This window comes from Uloborus diversus, chromosome 3, assembly GCF_026930045.1.
Source record: "Uloborus diversus isolate 005 chromosome 3, Udiv.v.3.1, whole genome shotgun sequence".
NCBI lineage: Eukaryota > Metazoa > Arthropoda > Arachnida > Araneae > Uloboridae > Uloborus > Uloborus diversus.
The window spans coordinates 107591746-107618390 of record NC_072733.1 but is presented as its reverse complement, the minus strand read 5'-3'; the positions used below and the strand labels follow the sequence as shown (position 1 = coordinate 107618390).

General features: G+C 30.9%; 1 protein-coding gene across 1 annotated transcript in view; it reads left to right on the top strand.

The window, feature by feature from the left end:
• The window catches only part of LOC129218884 (neuroligin-2-like), a 196864-nt gene that overhangs the window by 2508 nt on the left and 167711 nt on the right, over positions 1–26645 (top strand). The window contains exon 2 of the mRNA XM_054853205.1: positions 19831–20033. Coding sequence (XP_054709180.1) covers positions 19831–20033 — 203 coding nt within the window. The remainder of the gene's footprint in view (positions 1–19830; positions 20034–26645) is intronic.

The window sequence follows — 26645 nt, the reverse complement described above, 5'->3', positions numbered from 1 at the left end:
ATGTTCAGTTTTTAATTATTTCCTTAAACTTAGAAGAACGCTGATTGTGCCCTATTGCAGCTCCTGTCAGATTCACTTTAATCAAACAGGGTAAGTTTCCGGTGACCATTTAGTTAGAGTGACGGTCTGCTAGAAATGCGTCAGTAGGCACTTCATCTGGTGTTAATAATGTGTCAGCATTCACTTTGATCGATGTTTACGAAGTAAAATTAATGAAAAATGCGCAGTAGGGAGAAAGTTATTTCATTACAAAAAGTTTCTGATGTTTGGGGACAGTAAATATTTTCCTTTTCGTTTAAATGTGTTTTTACCAAGCTCAAACTTGTTCATACAATTCAAGAAAACTGATATATATATTATACTATTTTAATGACGTCGAAGGATTTTAATTAATTTGAATTCTATATCCTTAATAGAAATCCAACGAGACATTTCTATAAGATTAGTTAAAATAAGATTTTGGTTCATGAAACGGTTTCCGTTATACAATATACTAAATACTATTATTCAAACAAGAATGCAGTAATATGAACTAAACTAAAATAAGGTAAGATTTCCATTATTTAATAAGCATAATTTCGAACTTTTGAAGAGTTTTGAATTAACTTGTCTTGAGCTATTGCATAATTTATCAGCGTTGTGTAATACGTATCAGTAAAATGTACAATTGAACATTACAACCCTTCGAATCAGGTTCAATCTTTTTTTTTATCAGTTTAAGAGGATTTATTCCTTAAAAGTGCTTCTTAATATCACTTAACTTAAATTGAGTTTCCCAATAAAATTTTTGATTTGATTAAGGTAAATGTTTTTTTTTTTTCAACTTTTGTTAAAAAAGAAAGATTTTATACTGGAATGCATGTACTCGTTTTTAATTATGAATAGCTTTTTTTCTGAAAACGTCTATTTAAGCAAGTAAAATACTAAAAAAATAAAAAAAAATACAAAACCAAACAGTTACTTTGCTTCAAATTTTCAAATCTGGCTCAAATATTAAAATTAAATTAGTCAGATTCTAATTAATCAGATTCACTGAACCAGCCTTTGACTACGTTATCAAAATAAAAAGAACCGCTTTAAAAAGTTTGTGAGCAAAACCTTTTTGCGTAACTCACACACATTAAGTGCTTATTTGTGCTTCTTATTCAAGAAAAGACAACAATAATTACAACATCTTGTAATTTGTACATCAAATTACAAAACTATGTGTTTAATTAAAGCACTTCTACTAGCTCTACTCCGCAAGAGGAAAACTCTTAATTATATTCTAGTTTTCGTGATAGACTTTGCAGCAGAACACGGTTAAAGCTGTCTTCTCCATTCTCCTGTTAAACTTCTTCCTTCCCATGTCAAATTGCATTCATTTTCTTCTTTAACGGTATTTTTTCCTTAAAGGCTTTATCTCCTCTTATGTGCTATTTCTGCAAAGTACATAACATGCCTTAATTATGGAATATTTTATAAAAAAAAACTTTCTTTTGCCCAACACTGGTAATCCAGAGAACAGCTCATTAAAGTGGAAGAGCGGAAATTTGAAAAAAAAAATAGAGGAAAAAACCACACCATTTCTATTTTTCTTTAAAGCACCACAAGGTTTTTCTTCCATTTTATTGATTGGGTCGGGATGAAAAAAAACAATGAAGCCGATCACTTTCTTAATTTATTTATTTTTGTTTTTCCAGACGTTCAGTTCATTCATTACTGCCATTTCAAATATTAAGTTGGCCCCAGAGAATCTCGGTAATTAATGAAACTATGCATCAATAGTTGAGTGAAACGATGAACTAAATTTAACACTGCTGTATTTTCATAATCAGCGTTACGTGAGTGTTTTATTCATTTTGTCATCCAATCTTCCACTGCATAGTTTCAAAAACAATTCCGAACAAAAACTATTTCATCAAAAAAGAGGAAAAGAGGTGAGGTAGGTGTAAATAATTAGAGCATCAGTTTTATTGCTAAATTTTGCTGCTTCTTAATGTGAAAAACGGTACAGTGCAGAAAGGAAATCAACCCATTTTAAGAATAATAGTTCAAAATAATAAAAAGGAATCCAAACAGTTTTATCTAAATAATTTGCAAAGCTTTAAACATTTGAACAAAATAATATTATTTGATGTTTTTTTAATTTAATAAATTGCATGCCTGGCGAGTTTACGCGTGCAGCGGGTGTCAGTAGAAAAAATCTACTAAATACGTGTTTTTGTTTGACCAGTGCTAAAAACGTTATAAGTATAGTGCATGATATGAGTTAAGAGAAAATATTCATACCTTAAAAGACCAAACGTGACGTTAATTTATGACTGTACAAAATTGAAAAACAAGTTTTAATTCTAAAGAAAATTGATTAGCAGATTAGTGACATTTTTATCGCGCTATATCTAACAGAAATAATTCATTTGCAGTGGTTGTAAAATAGTTAAATGTTTCTCGATGGATGTGAACCAATAGTTTAGCTTTGGCTACACACTTTTTTTTGCTATCAAAGTTCCAATAGCGCCTTATGTTGTCGTTAGTATGTGTACCAAATTTTGTTAGTCCAAGTTAATATCTTATATCTTCAGTTGCATGTGGGACCAACAAGTATTTGGTTCAGCATACAAAGTTCGTTAATTGTATCGTGGTTTCAATACATTTTTTTTCTAAATATGAGGTTTTAATCCTTAGTTCCAAGAATGCGAAAAATTTCCTTACGTTATTGTCAGTACTTGTGCAAAATTTGTTGATTCAATCTTCAGTTGCCATTCATTCTATAAATACTCTTTTAATTTTATCGCCTTTTTAATATATTTTTTTAGTTAGAAATTAGAATTTTTAATCCCAATATTACTGAAAAGTTACCAAATGGTATCATTAGAGCGTGTGTAAATTTTCATTGATATGAGTTAACATCTTCAGTTAAATCTGGAGCTGTTAATTATACAAAATTCGTTAATTTTCTAGTTATTTTTAAAAATAAGAATTCGAAGTTTTAGTTATAATACTGCACTTGCTCTAAAGATACCATATAGTAACGGTTCGACATTATTGGATTTATGGATTCCAATTTTGTATGAAAAAATAAATTGAAAAAATAATAAAAATGAAAGAAATTGTGTATGAACGGTCCCACACAGAGGAAACGGTATATTAACTCAGAACAAAATTTTGCACACATACTAAAAACAACATAATGTAACTTTTGCGCACTATTGGAACTAAGAATTTCAATTAAAAATTTAAAAAAAAAATATATTTAAAAGTGATGAAATTAACGAACTTTGTATACTGAACGAACCCAGAGGCAACTGAAGATATTAACTCAGATCAACAAATTTTTGCACACTTACTAACAGTAACGTAAGGCAACTTTACCACATTTGTGATATTTTTATATTAAAAAAAAATGTTTTTCGGTATACCCTATTAACGATATCCAGAATTTTTCGAGCCATAGGGTTTTTCATGCTTGTTACAACTCTATTGCCATACGATTTTCTTGTTAGATTTTTAATTCTTCCATTCGTGTTTCCCTTGTTAGACTTCTCAAACATAAAAAAAGTAGTAGATTGTAACCGTCTGTTTTATCTTAGAAATTGCTGTGACAGAGTCGACAATATGAACCATAAACAATGTAAAAAAATATAATAATAATTTTTGCAGGGGATACTTTTATCAAGTTATATTTCCAAAATTTGTTCTTTTTTTAAAAGTAAAAATTTGACTGATATTTAAATTTTTTGCTGCATTTCAACATAATTTAAAATCACATTGTACGTCCTACTTATTTGAAATAGGGACACCTAATATTCTTCTTGTTTAAAAACAAAATATATATTAAACCCTTCACACACACAGCTGATATTTGATTGTACACAAAGGGAAAATAACTAATTATAATATGATTAACTGGTGGTAGTTATTACAATTGTTAGTACATTTTCATGTTGGGAATTACTTTGTACTACTTTTTTGAGAAGGACCCACTTATATCTGAAATCGCTCAGTTAAATGCTTATACGTAACATTATTATCCACTATCACATATTTAAAAATCCAACAAATTGTATAAAAAAACATAATTACTTCATTCACAGAGCAAAAAAAGAAAATATTGCAAAATTAATGCTTAAGGAAATATACCACTTATTTTCACATGATGTTTTTCTCAGCCAACCTCCATTTTGGAGCAAAGCTTTCATTTCGAAAAAACGATAACTCATTTTTCTTTAAATATAAACTTAAATATGCAAGGAAGGAAAATGCAAGTCCATCATTTTTTTTACTAGACATCTAGATCAGTTGTTAATTTTCAACCAAAGTAAATTTTTCTTTTTTCTAACACAAACACAAAGGAACCCATTTTATCACAGAAAGCGCTAAGCAATGGTTGATCTAAAGTAACAAAAGTAGAAAGAAAAGGGAAACACATTTTCATTCTCTCTTTATAAACTGGACCAAAAATCTTTTGTAAGGAAGATTTATTAAAAAGTAAAATCTCTCTCTTTTCCTTTCAATTATATAGCAGAATTCACTCTTTTTTGTATGTGGAAAAGAGGACTCAATTCTTTCTACTTGAGATCATTACGAAGCCTTCTAAATCATATTCATTTGCGTCCTTGCGTAACGCCAAGAGCTTCTTTAAAAAACTGAGAAGTATTTTTAAACATTATTAAAGTAAGTTCATTTATTTGACTGTTACATCTTTTTTTTTTTAAATTGGCTCGCATTTTTCAGACAAAATGCAACTTTTTGGGAGAAGGTTTACTTGGTTTCACATTTTTACTTTTCATATAATTTGAGCTCATTTGCGGGAGCGAAAAATAACATCTGCAACATTTTTTTTTCCAAGCAAAGATGTTCTTAATATATATATATATATATATATATATATATATATATGTATGTATGATTTCCCATATATATATATATATATATATATATATATATGTATGTATGATTTCCCATATATATATATATATATAATTTCCCAAAGTATAAATATTGTATTAAAATAAATATATTTAATTTAAAATTGTTAAACATACTTGTGTGTTGCTGTTACACTGCAAAGACATAAGAATTACTCTCGGAAAAAAGTACTAATCATGTTCGAAATTGGTTTTTATTTATCAAGTTTAGCAATTTCAACCAATTAATCATCTTTCAGATTGATAATTTATTTAATTGAGCGCAGTCGAGTAGCTATTATTTGTACAAATAAATGATAAAAAGTGCAAACATATTTCGCTTTTGAACAAGAAGGAGTATGTTACGTGATCCAGCAGCTTCAAAATCTGTAGGAGTTAAAATGCAATTTACGATTGTAATGGAAAGCAACACAGTATTATTTATCAGTTTTACTACATCTAAATTACGAAAATTGTACTATATCTTCTGCATTTAAAATAAAAAGGAAACAAAGTTGCATCACAACCCGAGAGAAAAAGAGATCCCATTTTTATTTAAAAACGTAATGAGGCAACATTTTCTATCTTCCGCATTATCCATTTATATACAACAGTTCTGAAAATTAGGTAAAGACTTACTATGAATCTGGTAAAATTTTAAAAGTTGACTTAGTAGTCTAACTTAAATTCTAAGTAGGCTACTTTGGAGTGTACAGTGAAAAAGAAAGTTGAGACTAATATACTATTTTCTAAAAGTTAATTTGAACTGTTAAATGTCTACTCTGTTACATTTGTTATGAAACAATCATTGATGAGTGAAAAAAAGTTTGTTAAATTTGCACAGCATAATTTTTAGCATCGTTATTCAATTATAAGCTTGGTTTTAAAATCTAAATTTTCTTTACAGTTAAAAAGATTTTTTAAAAGTTTATCTGCTCACTTTTTTTTCGTCCACTCTATTACACGAATAATACTTTTCAGAAATTACTTAGGTTCACACTAGCGTTTCGTTATCTTCCTCAAATAATGTGGAATTGATATGTGGAATTACAATTCAGAGTTTTGATCTGATTTTCCCCAGTTTTCGTGGCAAGCCACCCATAATTATAAATATTTTAGGAAACACTGGGTTTTTATTTAATTATTATTTTTTTTTTTTTTGTAATACCACATGAACGTTTTCTTGTATTACGCTTTCAGTAATTAAATTTCTTCATCAATGATACTACAAACGGACACCTTCTTTTTGTAATATAGATACACACGTATATATTCGAAAAGGAAAACCACTTAATGATTAATACATTGCCGCAATTATATTTTCATAGAACCCTATCAAATTATTTATTGTCATTTTTCGATTATTTTTTTATTTTTTTTTCTGTTTAGAAACTTAATTCCGTTTTTATTATTTCATTATGCACACTATTTTTTTCTTTTAAATATCAAGCTTTTATTCATCTTCAAATTAATAGTAAATGCTTTTTTCTGTAAAAAGAAAATTCTACTGTCATATAATTTTGAAAATAATTTATTTTTAAGAAAACATTAATGGATTATAGAGAAACGATAACTTCTTAACACTATTGTTTTTAATTCTATTTAATAAAAGTTGTCTCTTGAAAACATAAAAAAATCATACATTTCTTTTTTGTCTATAACGTTTTTACATGATTTTTTAATTAATTATTTAAAAAAAATCAAATGGTTTGAAGAACAGAACACACACACTTGTTTCGAAGCACCATTTGTTTCTTTAAATACTAGATATTTTTTCCTGTGCCAGTTATAGTTTATGATTCCTTGTCTGATCTGTTTAGGGGGCTAGTATTAGCAGCTTAAACTCATTAATGATTTTAAATCAATGCGACTTGAGTTTAATGACTGTTTTTGAATTGAGGTGCTCTACATCAAAATCAGCATCTCTTTAAAAAAAACAGAGAATGTAAAAAAAAACATGTCACGCTCTCTAATTGGCCTTTTTGGTTATTTTTCAATTATATTTTCACCTCTTATTTAAATTTTATTCACTTGGTGTCTCAATCTTACGTCATTCTGTAAAATCAAAAAATGTAAATAGATTGAGCAGTTCAATATAAAAATATCGTTATGTTACCCGTGAGTGTTTACAGTGACTGTTGAACAGAAACATGGATTGAGACAAAAATGATTTAGAAATAAAACCGATTTTCGATCTTATTTAAAGGACTCGATCCAACCAAACCGCTTTGTAGAGCGAAGAAAAAGTATTAAATTATGAAGTAAAAAATCGTTTGAAAAATTCGTAGATTGAGCGCTATTTAATGCTAAATGCCTAACTTGTCCTCACCTGCATGAACAAAATACATTTATAAGTTGAAAATATTAAAACTAACACCATTATTTAATTTGAACTACCAGGGCAGTCTCTTAAAACTAACTTTTAACTCAGATATTTCTTACAACAATTTTGTCATTAATTATCCATTTGTACACTTATGTGACTTTTATCTCTTCAAAACTTATTTATTCTTTCCCAAACTAGCAATCTGTTTCATACTTTAGATGATAATACTTTTGTATCCAAAATCTTCTTCCGGAAACATTTCTTCAAAAGAAAGATAAGATGCATTGAATTTATAGGTTATAAGGGTCATACAACTGAGGATAGGATGTTTTTTCGCACGCAATTTTGCCATCAAGGATAAATTTCATAAGGTACATGAGGATTTCAATTGCAGGAGAATTTGAGCATTTACCATTATTTTACTGAGCTAAGATCAAAACATAATAACACTTAAAAACGTAATCGAAAGAGAAGTACTCAAGTGTACAACTTTTTCTTGAAAAATAGACGAAAAATAGGTTTGGTTATAAAATATTTTCTTGGTACATAAAAAAATTGATATTCAACTTACAGTAGGAGCCAAAAGTAAGTTTCTTTTTAAAATAAGGGTATTTGATCAAGTTAATGTTAAATCTACATGAGTTTAGATTTTACTGAAGCTCTGTGTTATAACATTAGCACAAAGACTTTTGTGACAAGACAAATATTTTTGCGTAGTAGTTGTTTGCTACAATTTGTACAGCAGTTTCAACAAATTCGTGCGAACATATGTTTGTCTCTTTAAATAGATAAACAAAAGTAGGGTAACTACCTCAGTAACTGGCACTTTAAGAGTTTGTCCGTAAATTTACCTCTGGTTTCATTACTTAGAGAAAAATAATCACTTGCAAATATTCTTGTATCAAAGAATGCACATCTGTGCATCTATTTAGTTCACTAAAAAGCAAAAATATTTGCATTGCTATTTTTATAACAAAATATATATAAACAATACCAAAATCACCATTAATTGGCACCTGTAACCCCAGTGTATGACACCTTGTGATCCAGTAACTGGCCCATGTTAACAGAACTGGAAAATGACTTTATTTTTCACTTTTAGATCACATACAAATTTTATCATAATAAGAAACATAATTGATGATAATGAAAAGTAGATAATTTTACATAAATTAATGTTAAATTACACATTTTGAGCTTGAAAAAGTATTTTAGAGAAGTAAAAATAAATTTGGAGTGTTGCATGGAAAAAACTATCGAAATCATTGCTGTTTCATCAGTTGGTATACAGTTTTGGTTTTACGAATAATAGTTATTTCCACAGAAAAAGAACATTAACCTGGTGATTCTAAGGGACCATAAAAATGAAAGAATTTTCTATTGTCGCACTATGTGACTGATGGCGAAGTATAATTGTTTATTATTGCTTCACTTCAAAATTTAACAGTATATTCTGTAGGTCCAACTAGTGACATACTGCGCAACACATTAGTGTTTATAGGAACATGTGCCAATTAGTGGAGACTAGCACCACTAAATGTAATCCATCATTACTTCAAAAATCCAAAGCGGGACAAAAATATTTTTCTACCCATTCTATTCTATATATATATATATATATATATATATATATATATATATATATATATATATATATATATATATATATATATATTAAGTCATTTGAATCCCTTATTTATTGAATTAATAAATAAATAAATGTAATACAATTTTCCTAACTTATATTATTTAAATATATTTTCGTGTTTTAAGTCATTTCAAATTATTTATTTTTCGTATCAATAAGTAGAAAAAAACATATAAAATTAAATAGAATTCATCTCAAAACTATTTATGATGATAATGATGTTTTAAATAGTTAAGAAAAAATATTTTACGCTTCTTATTTCTGTGCCTCAGAGCCTTAGCAACGTAAGTCACATTATGATAATTTTACAGCAGAGAGGAAAAGTTTTTTTCTGGCACATGGGAAGAATAGGACGGGCGCTCTTTTAACCCTGGTAAAAAATTGAAAAGAATTTTTTAAAAGGAATTCCGTTCACATGGCTCGATGCGGAATAGACTTCTATATACAATGCACTAATCAACTGAAAATCGCAATTTTTGAACTTACGTCAATCTGACTCTGAGGTTTAGAAGGCTCTGAAGATTTAGACACACGGCAGTGTGTCAGCCAAGTTCGGAAATCAAGCGACGCATCTGCCAATGTGTATCTTACACGAACCATTTCAAGCTACTTTTGACCCCCTCATTTCTCAAAAAGTATTAGACCTACATGCTTGAAATTCTGTATGTCTAATAGGACTGCAAAAAAGACTTACAATCCTAAATTTCTCTCATGACTATACCTCTTATAGTTGTGAAATTATTAATGTCTAAAAAGTATCATTTTTTACAGTGACTCACTCACTCATTCACTCATGAAAATGTTTACGAACTTCCAAGTGTCTCACATACTTGAAATTTGACACAGAGATAGATTTCCATACATACGTAAAGGAAAAAATCTAAAAAGTCAAAAAACTATATTAATATAACAAAAAACTGCAGCATCACGGCGCACTTTCAAAATGTTTCGCCAAATAAATCAAAACAATAAAGCACTGCTTTCTAAACATTGCCAGCACAAGATTGTTCAAGCTTAAAATTAAATGTTTAACTTTTATTCAGAAAGGGGGCTTTAAACAATACTTGAAGTTTAAAGCCTCGTACTAAAGTGAAAAATGATCCATCAATAATTAAATTCGCAAATCTACAGCTTGGATTCGCCACCTTGCTGTCATTTAAGCATTTAGCCTAATAGTTAAAACAATCAGCAGCTATTTTGGAGTAAAACGTTGGCTTCAGACATTTGTGATGTAAATGTACAGTGTAACTCCGATTTAACGATACCCGATTTAACGATTTCCTCAGTTTAATGATACATTTCACTGGTCTTGATTGGATGCAGAGAATGATGCTCCTCCATTTAACGACATCTTTGATTTAGCGATAAATTTCTCCAGTAACTTGACAATCGTTAAATTGAGGTTACACTTTAATTTCAAAGGAATAAAAAAAGAAAAAACAAATGCACATATTACGATCTACGTTATAATACTTCCCCCGGAAATTGCAGACAGATTTTCAGAACTATGAGTCTTAGTAATTTTTCCAATTGTCGTCAAATTTGTGGATACCACAGACTAAGAGCTAAGGTACTTTGGCCATGCTGACATATTAGTAGCCAAAATTTGAAATCGCGCCGAGTCCCCAGTTATTGATATATCTTCAAAACGACTAGTAAACAGAAACCAGTGCACCGAAAAAGCAGTAAAAAAAAGGAAATCATATATTTTTACACAATTTTACATTAAATTGTCTGAATTAGAACAAAAACTGTGATTTCGCTTTTTAAAAACTAATGATATCCCAACAAAACACAAATGTGAAATAGGAGCCAAGTTCGGTCGAAATGAGGTTCGGGGTAGACGTTGTCACCGACAAAAGAGTTCAGATCTAAACGGGTACCAAGTTCCACAGCAGTTCCTCATAGATGTCTGATTTTTCTCATGTTCCTCAATTCATTTAGAAAACAATTTTTCACTTTCTTTGATATTGGATTTTAAACTTGGCAAGTTACTTTACTATTGGAGTACACTGCAAAAAAAAAGCTGTTGTTTTTACAGTAAAATACTGGCAGCTCGCATTCCAAAGAAAAACTGCAAAAATTACAATTCTAAACTGTAAAATTTGCAGTAATATACTGTTTTATAACAGACTTTTACTGTGAAATTTACAGCGATAAACTGTAAAATTAGCAGTAATATACTGCTTTTTAATAGAACTGCCCTGTAAAACTTACAGTATCTAACTGTAAAATTAGCAGTAATATACTGTCTTTTAATGGAATTGCCCTGTTAAATTAACAATGATTAACTGCAAAATTAGCAGTAAAATACTGTTTTTTAATGGAACTGCCCTGTAAAGCTTACAGTATCTAACTGTAAAATTAGCAGTAATATACTGTTTTAGGAATGACTTAACCTGTAAATTTAACAGAGATAATACGTAAAATTAACAGTAATATACTGTTTTTTAACGGAATTGCCCAGCAAAATTAACAGTATGAAACTGTAAAGTTAGCAGTATTATGCTGCGGAATCAGCTAAATTGCGCCATAAAAGCAGCAGTAGTATACGGTTTAAAAAATGATTTGTACAGTAAAATTAACAGCAGTAAACCATAAAATAAATAGTTATCAATTTTTATGCAAAAGGGTTTTTTCACCCTATCATTGTTTCTTTTCATAGTCGAAATCACTGCTTTTACAGCTGAAGAACAATTTAGAAAAGTAAAGCAATTGATTTTGTATGTAAGTTGTAGAAATCAGCCTACATACGAAATCGGTTCCTTTTCTAAAGTTTTTCAACAAAAAAAAAATAATGTTTTAGGCTATGAAAAGCGACAAGTAAAGAAATATAAAAGCCTTTTACATAAAAATAATTAACTGCTGTTAAATATATGTTTTATTGATATTTTCCTTGCACACAAAACAAATACCTGTTAAAGAAGAAAAAGTGGCGCATTTTCATTTATACAAAAAACTTTTAGCTCTATTGCAAACTTAAAAATTTACAAATAGAAGGAAATTGCAAAATATGGTCTGAAGCTTTATTTTCAGAACAGTTATAGCGTTTTCATAAAACAAACCTTTTTGATCCATGAAGGTATTAAAAATTAGAAAGTTTTTTATACATAACTGAAAATACTACATCGTATCTTCACTAAAAGTACTTTTTTCACTTCCAGCATTATTGAGTTGCTGAAATGTGCAGCTTAACGTGGGAAATGTTTTGCTGTATGCAATCCATTAAACTTTTAAGCTTATTTTAACTTTATACATGCAATTCAGTGCATTTATTTTTCTTTTTCTGGTAAAACAGAAGATTTTTATGGTTTTCTTTTTTTAATGTTATAAGTTGCATATGGACCTACTGTATTTCAGAAATACTAGTAACAAATCAACTTCTTTTCACACCATATGTGCAGTATTGAGACTGCACAGAATGGTTTTTATTGTAAACTGATTATTATAGATTAGATAATACTTTATCCTATTAGCCTTTTAAAATTTTCATAGATGAAAACAAATATATGACGGTTCAAAATTCCAAAGCAGAACAAAACAGAAACAATTTTTCACTTAGTATAATAAAATCTGTCAGGTTTATCACTACTAGTATTAAGTTAAAAATTGGTTTTACTACTCCAAAAATTATATAACTTTATATTCTGTTATAATGTTTTCATGAGAAAAAACGAAACATTCACACCAATAAAAATTGCCAAATTATTTTATTTCGTATACATCACCTTTGAATATCGATTAGTAGTTTTTACAGTGAAATTGCAGAAATTCATTTAAAATCGAATGCTATTTTTTTCAAGGTCAGCGTTTTTACATCACAAACTTGCTTCTTCTTTGTGACACCTTAGCCGACTTCGGTGCCATCATTAGAACTTATATTATGAAAGCATCTGTCAAAATAAAAAATTGTTAGGATCTCATAAAACTTGTAGACATCAAAAAACATACATGGAAAAATCAAATTACGTAGGTATAAAAATACGCCCTAAAATGATTAAAATTATGACTCTGAATGATCTGAAATTGCCTTGGGAGTTGCTTTTATTTTGAAACCTCTCAACATATACCTAAATTGTAATTGAACCTTTTATTTCAGGAACCAGTTAAGCGCTTATGCTGTTTTAAGGAGAGAAAAAATTTTTTGGCAGCAATTTGCAAGCTAAGCATTTGCAACGGTGATTATTAATGTCTAATTAAAGTAGACGTAATCTGGATACTTTACATAAGAACTCAAAAAAGAAAGAAAATAATATCTTACATTTTTTTCTTCCATACAAAGAAACGCACTTGTACTGGTTTTTGAAGTACAATTTAAAGAAAAATCCTTTTAATTTTCGGCATTTTTGAAGGATTTTTAATTACATATGAGACTGTTGATTAAGAATAATGTTTATTTTTTTCATTTTTTTTTTTGATCGGCTAACTGAAGTGATCGGGAGAGTAACTCCTTCTATAAGTGAAGAATTAAAAAAAAAAGCAGCGGAAAGTTTTCCGAAATGGGACTAACATCTTGGCCTAAAGAAAAAATTAAAATGTTTTAAGGACGATACAACTTGAAACTAGTCTCTTCTTATAATAGGCTCCAGATTATCGAATTGCAATATGTTTACTTCAAAACGAAAATAAGGATAAGGTAGAGAAATATTTTTTTAGAAAATGGAGCAAGGTCGAAGTTTAGGACAACCAATTGGGAAATATTGGGGTATTCATTCAAAACAATGAATACTGTATCTAGCCTCTTTTAGTCCCCCCCCCCCCAAGTTGCTACAGTAGCATTGAAAACCGTAGATGTTTTTACTTTCTTTCTTTTTTTTTTTTGTAACCCATATTCCGTTCCAACACTTGTTAACAGCTCGAGGTATGTTCAACTGATACCAGCTTCATTTTCTTTTTCTTTGACAGCTGCCCATTATTAGAAATTTAATTATATAAAAGAAATTTAATAGCATTTTAATCCATAATTGTGTTATTATATTGTTAAAATTTAATTTTTTGGAGATTTTTCCTTAAGTTCAAAGAAATCACATTGAAGAGTCATTTGAGTTGAAATAAAATAATATCGTAAGAACATTCTATCTTATATATGTCTTAATATTTAAGCATAATTTATGATGTTTCATGTATATTCTATGTCTTTCAAAATGGGGAAGCCCCCCGCCCCGACACCCGTCTTGAACAACTATCGATGTCCCCATTTAAGCCACCAGCGGCTTTTTTTTTAAGTGGCACTTTTTTTTGCGAGGATTTAGGCAATTTATCTTTAAGTTTTTCGGAATGTACCTGAAATCTGGAAGAAACAATTCTATATTCCCAAAATCAAAATGGCTTAGTTAAAGTAAATTCAGCAAAAAATGAAAATTCGGTCAGAAAAGTTTAAAGTTTTCAACAAAATAATAAATAGTCAAACATGTCAAAATAGAGTAAATCTGGTAGGGCCAGTTCAAATGATTAAGGAATTGCAAGTCCACATTTGGCCCACCGTCCTTGTTATAAACAATGCTATACTTCTTGAAAATGCTTTGCCGGAAGATCGCACCACTTTTAACTGTAGATTTAAACATGTTCACATTTGCAAGTCTGAATATGCGAAGAAAGTTTCATACGCTGTAATACATCGTACTTTTAACATTCTGTTTTGGTTCCTTCGATTTTAATAACATGTAAAAACAAAGAATCAGTGTTCCAAAATTTACTGGAAAATTAAAAAAAAATAATAATGAAAGAAATTTACGTCTAATTTAGCTCTAGCAACAGAAATTTCTATATTCCGGTGATTCTTGAAGTGATAATATTCAATTACCCGTAAAATATAATATTGAATTACAAATTTAAAAAATTCAGAATTAAATAAATTGTATGACCGATCACATTTTAATCAAAACAAAATAAAATTGAGTTTAACTTCTTCCAAAAGATAGTTCTTGATTGTAACATAGAACCTGACAACGGGCCACAAAAATCAGCTTCAGGTGTCCAATATGGCACGCAGACCGTCGAATAGGCTTACGTGGCTAAGAACGCTTTAAAACTCAAAAGCATTGGTAATTACAAATTACATCCGAAAACACAAAAATATAAATGAAAAGAGATACTTATAAACTTTCGTTGCCGGCATTCATGTCACTAAGTGAATTATCGCACATCGTTCAGACTAGAGGCTTATTTGAAATTCCAAGCGGAGCACAACCGCGAACTGTTATCTTGATAAAATGAGACAACCATTATTCCATTCAGTTCTGGTCACAAGTTACGTAGTTCTTTACATTTGCATTCCACTAAAAATAAAGAAATGATTTTGCATTAGTGAATAAATTTAAATGAAGTAAATTCAGGCGGCTAGAATGAAATTTATAGTTTAAATTTTTCCGAAATACCTAACCGCAACCATATCACCAGGCACAAATTCAAAATGAAATCAACTACAATTGTTTTTCCTTCGTGCGCTGGAGGGACAGTAACAAAATATTCGCTAGCAAATTTCCCCCTTCTTGGCACGCCAGCACACCGAAAAAAGGAAATACATTAAGACATGAATAAAAAATTAAAAAATATTATAGTCCATCCGTTTGTGTGCACAAATTATAGCTTAAACATAATGGAATAATTGAGACATTTCAAAAAAAAAAAAAAAAAAAAACTCTAGAAAAATATGTCATTGCAATTCAAGCTTTACGTAAATTTTCAATACAGAAAGGTTTTGTGAAACAATCAGCTAAATTATTTTTAGTTTCTCAACAAAATTTATTCCAAATTCATTTTCATCAATCAAATTCCGTAGGAAATGGTACCCCACATCAATCTGCTTAGTTCTGCAATTTTTTCTTGCAGAACTAGAAAAATCGATCGCAACTAGATTAATAGCACTCTATACTGTGACAATCAGTCTAAAATACTGAATTCTTTTCGTGGCATTTAAAATTCTTTTTATTCACATAACTTCCTTAGATTGTTCACTAACTGAAATATACTCTGCTTCTATCGTTGAGAGTGCTACGTATTTTTGTTTGAATGTACACCATATTATTCGTACCCTATCCAAAAACATTACAAGCGCCCCCCCCCCCCCCCATTATATTCCAGTCGTCTTGATTTGAGGCGTAATCTGTATCAGAATAAAAATGATTTATTCAGTTTACGGACAAAATTTAGATTTCAGGGACCGACAAACCCTTCAGGTTGTCTCACAAATCTCTTCTTTTAAATCCGCATATAGATACGCATTGCAGACATCTGCTCGGAAATGGACCCAATGTAACTTATACACAAAAATTGAAAAGAAAGCCTCAACCAAAGGAAAGGAAATTACTGAAGAGAACACTTGCGAAAAGTATCTCCCCCCCCCCCCAATAGCTGGTTGTTACCTAAAATTACCAGTCTGACCTTGAAGCGAATTATTTCGTTCTGCTCATCTGTTCTGTTGCGTTTTGCCAATCTTCCCTTTCTGGCATTCTCAAACTTTGTTTCAAATTCGAAGGAATTACATCTTCGGAAATGTTAGTTTCTAGTTTACTTGAATTATCCCCCCTATCTTCATCAGAATCTGATACTTTTCTTGAATTATCATCAGAAATGAAATCAAAATATTTTGGGTCATATTCAATGTTATTTTCAGAACAATTAACCTCGGTTTCACGATTCGGACTTTAGAATCGTCGTGTCAATATATGCTTTGCCTTGGTATTTCTTCAACCAATTTAATTCTCATAACATGCTATTTCATGATTTTCAGGATATTCTTCTTCTACTTCAGATTTACTCAGAAGTGAAATAAAACGGTATACCTCTGTTTCCCGTTCCTATTTTTTTCCTGCCCAGAATTTATTTTCATCGAATTTAACATTCAGCATTTCTGTCACTTCACTATTTTCGGGATCCCAAATTCTATAACCTTTCATATAAAACGCATATCCTACCATGACTCCCTGTTTAGCTTTCATATCCAATTTGCTTATTTTCTGTTTTAGAAGTGCAATATACGAAATACAGCCAAAAAACACGGGAGTGTTTAATAGATGGCTTTCTTCCCTCAAATAGTTTTAAAAAGGTTTTGGTTCTTCCTTTTAAAACCGCTCTAGTCCGTAAGTAGTGGAAGCACATAGCTGATTCGGCTCAAAACTGCTGAGGCAAACCCGATTCATTTAAAAGTGTTCTAATTCCATTCATTAATGTTTAGTTATAATGTTCTATGACGCTACTTTGTTAAATGGAGGATTTGTTGGTTTTTTTGATTCTTATGCTTTGGTCGCAAATTTAAATTTCAAACCGGGTGTTCAGAAGTTTCTTTTTGAAATCGAATCTTTCCCGTAATTTTCTCTGTTCTCTTTTGAAACCTGACAAAGTATTCGAAAACCTCACTTTTTTGAAAAATCGTCTATTATTGTGAAAATAATCCCCCCCCCCCCCAAAGAACTCAACTGCTAAGGAACCCATCGCATTTAAATGCAAAAGATCTTACCCGGCTTTGGCTTGAATCTCCGTTACAGGTTTAAACGAAATTCTGCAATTTTTCTTTTTACGGGGATAACAATCTGACATATTTTTACTTTTTATATCCAGTGAAAGACAGTGAAGTACAGAATCACATTTTTCAGTATTTATAATATAGTTTTTGTCTTCCTCATAAACGCATTGATACCAAACTTTAAGACTCAAAGGGTTCTTAAAGTTAAAACATAAGGAAACTGACGATTTCAAGGTTAAAAGAGTTTCAAATACTACTGTAGTTCTAGGTATCTACTTTTCTAAATGAGCATGTCCTTCAAGGCGAAGAAAATATGACAAATCTCAATTTGTCGAACGGAACTTACATATTTGCCGATTAATAAAATACTGGTGCATGCACAAATTAAGTACGCACAATTAAGTACAATATCTAATGAAATTTGGACATTCGAGAATTCAAAAATTTGAATCGTTACAATTATGTCCCCAAATTTTCCGAATCGGCAGACAAAGTGTTCCCAATATGGCAGTTTTGGGGAGGTCATAGTGACTTCCCGTGACCTCCCATCGAGTGCCATTGAATATGGTTTCTAAAATTATTTTTCAGTTGACAAGTTTCAATGCTATTAGTGCATTTTTCCAGAAGTAAAACTTTAATTTCTTACTGACGCAAATATAAAACTTTTAAAACACAAGGGTTTCGTGTTTGTATCTAAAGATGCTTATTTTTATTTATTTTTTTATTTTTTTGGAGTGCTTCATTGATGATTTTTTTTAATTATAATTATTTTAGTTTTGTTAGATAAGTATGAAAGCTGGCTCCAGATTTCAGAGAATTTTGAGTCTTTCAGAGTGGCAAATTCTTCAACAAAAATATCATTAAACTTGATACTGTTTGCATGTCTCTCGGTCACGTTATTATTTTATTTATTTACATTGCTATAACGTAAAGTTTATCAATAAAATGGTTAAATGCAAACTGTTAAAGAATTTAAAACTGAACATAAGAAAGAAAAAAAAACCAGAAGGAAGAAGTCAATCGCGATTCGCTAAAAATTTACTAGAAGACATAAGAATTTAAATTTTAAGTACTCACATGCTATATAACACAAAATATTATCGTAAACAAAATCTAATGTTCTAATAACTTTAAAAACGATAAAGAAAGGAACTGATTTATTTTTAAATCAAATTTGAGTTTCAGAAAATGTTTAAAAACTATCATACGGGCAGTAAAATATTCAGAATCACAACAACTACTCGGATTTTTGCTATAAAGCAATCGCTACAACTTAGCAACTAAAAGAAATTGCAAAGTCAACGTCAACGAATATTGGAATACGAATTATGATTTCAAAATAAATACTGTTATTTTACATACATTATCGATGATAAAAAAACTACATTTTGAGAAAAGGGAATGAATAATATTACTAGCACTTACCTTTAACTTGGATTACAGCTGAGCAGTCCTGTCTCAGCACACCCGAAAAATAACTAACATGGCTGTCGATACTTTGAATTCATTAGTTTCTCTTCCCGTATGAAAAGAAACACCTTTTGCGCATCGTTTTGCGCAATCTAAAACAGTTTTACAGTTTTTTTCTGTTATTTAGAAGAGCAGTATTAAACTGTAGGAAAAAGCAGTATATTACTGTAAAAACAACAATTATTTTTTGCAGTGTAGTCAAATGTTTTGAAATCAGTTTACTGATGACTAAAACTTGCCGCAAGTTTGAAATCCAATATCAAAGAAAGTGAAGAATTGTTTTCTAAATGAATTAAGGAACATGGGAAAATCAGACGTCTATGGGGAACTGCTGTGGAACTTGGTACCCGTTTAGATCTGAACTCTTTTGTCGGTGACAACGTCTACCCCGAACCTCATTTCGACCGAACTTGGCTCCTTTTTCACATTTGTGTTTTGTTGGGATTTAGTTCTATCATAACACATGTTTACAAATATTCTATAAATGAAACTTTAACTAGAATAAAGTTAAGATTGCTTACTTTTTAAAATTATCTTAAACGAATTATTTATGAAAAATTATTTAAAAGATACCATTCAATTAGTGACTTTAGTGCATGACGTACGTCGTCGCTGATTTAAGAAAATGAATTTTAACATATATGGCGATCAAAATTACTAAAAGTATTTTGTATTATCAATTTTGTTTGTTTGTGTTCATTAGTTTGTATATTTTAGTACTGTTTAACATATTTATGGAAGAAAACTAATTTTAAAGTTAATACCATTAAACGTACCAAAGTTAAACTTCAGTTGCTCAAATGAATTATATTTTCTTTCCTTCCGTAACTCAGACGGATAAATTTTCTTTGAAATTAAAAATGCCATGTAGATTTGGAAAAGGTTTATTTAAAAAAACATTCAATAAGGCGAAGAATTCTTTCATTTAGTAAAGAATTAAATGATTTCTTTTAAGTCCTTTTCAAATGCTGACACTTCTATGCTATCATTGAGGATTTTCATTAGAGTAAATTACTTAGAATTAATCACTCAGTATTTGTTTTCCTGAATCCCTCCAAACAATAATAATTTTTCTTTTTGTTCCAGCAAAGCGGGAAAGCTCCCGATTACCAACAATAGTATTCCTCCACGGTGATTCCTACGAGTGGAGCTCAGGCAATCCTTACGATGGAACAGTCCTCGCCGGATTTGGAGAAGTTATTGTCATTACCCTTAACTACAGGCTTGGGATTTTGGGTAAGTGCTGGGAATCTCCAGTGTGATAAATTTTGAATTCAAATTGGCTAACTTAGTGGAATTTCTGCTGTTTTCAGACTTGTGAACGATCGATGTCTGAAGTTAAGGTCTGCAGTTAATATGTGTAGTGGGGAGAGACTCGTTTACTACTTCATAATTGAAGAAGAGTTTTCATTATGCATAAAATAATTTATTGTAAAGATTTAAAGTGCTCGTTGGAAGTAGAGATTATATGGCAGTGTGGTCATAAAGCGCAAGGGAACTATTATGTTTGATAATAGACCTATGGTGTCTAGCTAATCAATGTTTATAGAAAGTGTCACGAAACGGTGTAAATGGAGATTTGAAGCTATAAGTATTTGTTTTCGTACTTGAAAAATTGGTACTTACATAGATGGAAACATACATCAAACTGAATGCCGTTTATGTGATCTGAACTATAAGTAGAAAGATTTGATTTTTTATCTGAAATCATTACGGAAAATATTTGAATTGTAATATTAGGGTGTTTTTCTGGGGAGACAGAAGTAGAAATGGAAATAAAAAACATAAAAATGACTTTCATATTTATGTAAGTTGCTTTATTTGAAAGATAAATTTATAATATTAATGTTCAAACATAATTTCGGGAATATGGCTAACGTCGCTGGCGCTTACATGGCGTAACCTGGAGGTTCCGTTTCCACATACGTAATAGATCTGGCTGAATGTCAGCAATAATGGGCCGAATGTTGGTTTCCAAGTAATGCATTGTTCCTGCTTTGTCAGACTAAACTGTCAAAGATTCAGAAAAAAAAAAAAAAACATTTTGCTGTAAAATAACGAGTAAAGTACAGAGAACATTTTGCAGTAAATTGAAACGGAAAGAGCAAACAATTGCAGTGCCAATTGATATACAGTAAAATCTCTCTAATGCGGACACTAAAGGGACAAATTTTTTTGTCCACAATAGAGGGGTGTCTGCAGGACAGGGTTTTAATAATGTTATTTGCATTAGAATCGGGGAATTAAAAAATGGCCGTATAAGAGGGGTGTCCGTTAGGAGGGGTTTTACTGTACTAAGTGATTTACGTAGCGAAGCACTTAGTTCCCTACTCCTTTTCTTCCCGCGAATTCTTATTTACGGCAACGGTTAAGACTGCTGTTTCCGAAAAAAGAGCCCTTGGTTTGAATCCCGTTTTTTGCTCGCATGTTCTCTCATTATTTCAGTTCAACTACCCGTAGTGTTCTTGTTTTTTTTCACCGTAAAACTTTACAGTAAAACATGATTGTACGGTAAAAGGTACTGGCAACATAGATCCAGTGATTTTTACCATAAAATTTCAGGAATATTTTTATTAGTTTATGCAGGGACTTCATATATCCCCAAATGACAATCCAATAACGTCAAGTCGCAATGTGCGCCTTAAAGGATATTGCAATCATTGGTTCATATGTCCTCAGTAATGAGAAAGGTTAGAAAGTATAAGTCAACGGTGAGCGGTACCGATACATAATTACTAACTCTCTCATGTCTCGTTTTCAAGAAATAAATGTTTAAGACATGTGGTTTCAGCAGGACAGCGCCATATGCCACACACAAAGCGAGAAAATTAATTTACTGAAAGCAACATTTGACAAAATTACAACATACGAGTAATAGTTCAATATAGACCTGATAACTGGAGACCATGATCTTGCGATTTGAGGGCATCGGATTATTTAGTCTATGAATATGTGAACTCCTTTCCCTACTTTGATAAACTGGGAACAGTGCTGCATTTGATAGCCAACATTTGGCGCATTAATACCGATATTGAGCCTGATCTGCCGCAAGACGTGTTGGAAAACTTGACTTCCAGGTTACGCTCACTGTTAAAAATTCAGGAAGATTTTCTGGTAATTGTTACTATAAAATGGCGGAATTACAGCATCGCTGATTTTTATGGTAATTCATACCGGAGAAATAAGCGATCCCAGCTCCAATTGGTTGCTGTGGTCTACCGAGGAAACCGTAAAATTTTACAGTAACATTTGATTTTTATGGTAATAGTTACTGGCAACATGGAGGCCAGTAACAATTACCGTAAATTTTCCAGAAAATATTTAACAGTGTACGTACGCATCAGCCATGTCGGCCACATGACTGAAATCATATACAAACACTAATACCATAAAATTATATTTCAAATAAAGCAAATTACTTAATAATTAAAGACATTTTTGTATGTTTTATTAATTTTCTCTACCTCTAGATGGTCACTATTCATAGCATTAATAATAATAAAACTAACAGGTGAAATGAAACGCAGTTTGCTGTAAAAGGAAGAAAAACTCTGAAGGTTTTTCTTGGCATTAATTGTCTGAAGTAGAAAGCGCTAGTTGCTAGTCAGTTTGCCGAGTGAAAAGGACCGGCAATATTTACTCGAGTAAATAAATGCATCACATGCAATCGAGCCTCAGTAGGCGAGTAGATACACTTGAGATGATTGTTTCGACTTCCACCCTCGCCTCCCTTATTTGTCGTATTTTATCGAATTTTGTTATTATTTCACTTGAATATGTATCAAAAAACTTTGTCTTACCATATATAAAGCAGGTGAAACATAACCCTTTTGAGGGGGGAGGCGAGCTCAGTCACATTAGTATGCTGTAATATTCTCAACACTGTCGAAAAAAGCCAGCACCTTGAACTATTCACATCAAGAGTTGATGGCAACCACGGTGCGAGAAATGTTTGCTAACCAACACATGATATTTTTACAGAGCAGTTTAAGTGCACGAATACATCATTAATTAATTTTTATATACTTAAATTTTGATGCTTCAACTTGAAAGGAAAATAATAAATTGAAAATTGGATATGGATACTTGTTGAAGATTAATTCTCATAGAGCAAGATATATTTGAACATAAATTTAGTGACTCATGAGGCAACAGTAATTAGAAATTTTTGTAAATTGTGCTTTTAGACATCACTAAATTTTCAAATATTTATCGTTGAAAATCACTATAATTTTAGCACTTAGTGAGGAAAAATGGAAAGCAAAGGGTTGCATCAATATATGGTTTGAAATACACTTTAGAAAATGTCTTAACCCTAGAACATTATTAATTGCCAATTAGTAAAAAAAAGTTTCCATCATGTATTTGCAGAGCGTCTAATCACAAAAGGTAAAATACTAATCAGAAGCCAATAGCAAAATAAATTGATTTGAATCAAATTACACTAAATGATTTTTGACAAATTGTATACGGTATGAAGTTTAATATTCAGATTTTTTCTTTACTTAGTTTTACCTATTTTTCCTACTGGAATTATCAATAATTTAAGAATGATCAAGTTGCAGAAAAATCTAAACAAAAACACATTTTTTGCTCTTAAGCTAAGTCATATTTTATAGAATAATAAATCATTTTGTTATAAAAAAAGTTTTAAACTTATCCGTATTTTTTTATTTCTTGATATAATTGAATTTCTTCTATGTATACTATTCTTTACTTTGGAAAAACTATTACTTAAACGCAAATTCCTATTTATGAGTCGCAGAAGTGTTGATGCAAAAAAAAAAAAAAAACAATGATTTGATTATAACTTACTTTGAAAAATAAATGTTGTTTCTAGCATTAGAAAATGATCCAATTCACACAAATGTTTGAAGGAAATTCTAATAGAGTGTGACCATTTCTTGTGCCAGGTATGTGTTTAAATAAAAACGTTCTGCGCATGACATGAAAGAGCAGACGTGGGAGGACCATGTGCTGCAAACTAATCATAGTGGATGGGGGAAAGAGTTAGCACTAAAGGAGCCGAAACTCTAAACTGAAGCTTGAGAGAGTAGGTTTACAAGAAGTTATGTTCACGAATATTCTAATAGCGTAAGTGTTAGGCCCGTGTATGAGTCGAAATGTGTTGTGCATCGTGTAAAGGGAGGAAGTTGGAGGAAATCATTCATTGAAAACAAGTTACTGAAACTACTACTACAAGTTACTACTTTTAGCGGTATCATATCCAAAATTAAAACATAAATATTGAAATACCTCAAAACTTTTAATATCTATACAATTTTCAGTGATGCATTCATTTTCCTAAAGGTAACTTTTTACAAATGTCCCATTTATACCAGTAGCAAGATTTTTTAGTGATAAGAATCTAATTATTAAGGATAAAGGTATGGGAAAGATCCAAAAACAAAATGTTACAATTTTACGTTATTTTTTGATAACAATATATAGCTTTGAAAGTATAGTGCGGCTTTGGCAAGTTGAAGTTTAACCTTGAAAATGTTTACTTGTTTATGGGGTACTACAGAAGGATGATTCGCGCTGAGTTTGCAGGATTACTTTTATACTAGTTTGCGAATGTATTCCTACTTAAATCCGCACCAGTAAGTTTTCAGATCTACACTTCAATAGACATCTTTCCTCTAAGATTTTAGGGAAAATGGTTTTCGCAACTGAAAAGCAAAGATGAAAGTTTCACTCGTTTATTCAATAGTTATCTAATTCTTGCTTTTTCACAACCAATATATACCAATTATTTCTTTATTTTAGTATACAAACGACATTTTTATTGCACTTGGAGATAAAATAAAACCCAGGACACCTGAGTGGTGTTCGAACCCACAACTCGAACCTCACATACAGGTCGCAAAGCAAGAGTTTTCACCACTCGGCCACCAGAGCCGGTCTTCGTCTCGCTAATAAAAGTTTAACAGCTCTGCGCCAAAGCTGATTGTTACGCATGCGCTTTGAATAATATTGACTGCAGGTGGGACTACTCAAACCATGATACACGGTTTCTCCAACAATTTGAGTTTAAAAAAAAAAGATACTACATACTCCAGAATTCGTGTAACCGTTACATCCATTAATCCCGGTAACCTTACACATTTTTTGCAGTGAATAGTATTTTCTACAAATAAAAGTGATCAAAACACAATGCTTTAGAATGTGAATATTAAACCATTTTTGTTACTTAGTTAAGTTACTTTTTTAAGAACGGTAAATACATGCTACGTTTTCTATTTAAAAAAATTATGCAGCAGGTTTTATCTGTTAAAGTTATCATTTTGCAACTAGATAAATTCAACAGCCTTCAAGCATTGAAGTACTTCTTAGAATTGCATAGCAACCAAAGCTAAGTTTATTCAAAGAATAGATCAGCGAAATTTGCCTATCAGCCAATGTACGATCTTATAGCGTTCCTCTAAAAATATGAGCCTGATGAGCCTGATACGGTATCATATATTTTTGTAACATATTAAACATGTGCTTGCACCTGGTGTTTCTTTCTAAAAATAAATTCACACTGGCACTTCAAAACGCGGAACATTGTTGAATTCTAACGCGAAACTGTACCTCATAAACACTTGACTTCCTCAAAGCGCAAATAAATGTTTTCGCTTAGGTTCTTTATCTGATGCTTGTCTATTTTGCCCTTTTCTAATATCCGCACTGTGCTAAGGACATATGTAGAGGAGAGTGAGAGTTAAAATGGAATAAATGTCACATCCCTTCTTTTAACAAAATGCTCTTTTTACTTCCTTTTACAAAAAAGGAAGTATTGTATTCGCGAAAAAATTTTCACTCAAAAATCGGCCTTAATTTCTATTTTGCTCACCCCCAAATGAATGTTGAGTTGTTTCTTTCAACTCGACCACACGTGGATATATGCCTAGGAACGTACAGACACCCGAAATATCCATTTTGACGATCCCTAAGTTAATTACAATGAGTTTTCTCGTGACGTCTGTGTGTACGTATGTATGTGCGTATGTGTGTATGTATGTCGCATAACTCAAGAACGGAACGTCCTAGACAGTTTAAATTTGGTATGTAGACTCCTAGTGAAGTTTAGTTGTGCACCTCTCTTTTTGGTTGCATTCGGATGCTCCAAAGAGGATCTTTTGCCCCTTTTTGTGGGGAAATCTTTGTTAATTTCGATGTAAACTCAAGTGGTGTTATAATTTGGCGGACACTTGGCGATATATCGCAAGTCTTTTGGTCGCCAAGTTTTGTCGCCAACTTGGCGACAAATTTGGCGATTTTTTTTTTAAAATCTGGTTTCAATTTTGCCATTGTTGTTGATATTTAGAGAGTAAACTATTGAATCACATTAAAACTGCCAGTAATGAGAAAATGACATTAAATTGGAGTATGTGATGCACACATTAACTCGTTTTCAATGGTTTCAATAAATAAAATAAATACAATCTTTAGCAAATTTTAAGTAAAGAACTACATGTTTAAGCAAAGATGTACACATAAATGTATGTGTAATCTCGACATAACAGTTGAAAGTAAATAGTCGCTAGACTAAAATAAACCCCTGTTTCAGTATCGAATCGTTGTTATATTAATTGATGAATTTCATAAAACAGGAAGTGACTACTTCTTGTTCTTAAACAAAAGAAAAATATTTTCATCTATGACATATTTACAAACTATAATCTGACGAATTGCTGCTTCAAAGTAATTAAGAAGCTTTATCAAAATTTATTTAAGCTGTGACGTAATTATTCTGTTTATTATGCTGTGACGTAAAACATTGAAATTTTTTTTCTTCATTATATAGCTCTACCGATAAAAGTACTGAGCAACATTTCTTCTGACATCATTTTTACTGTTATT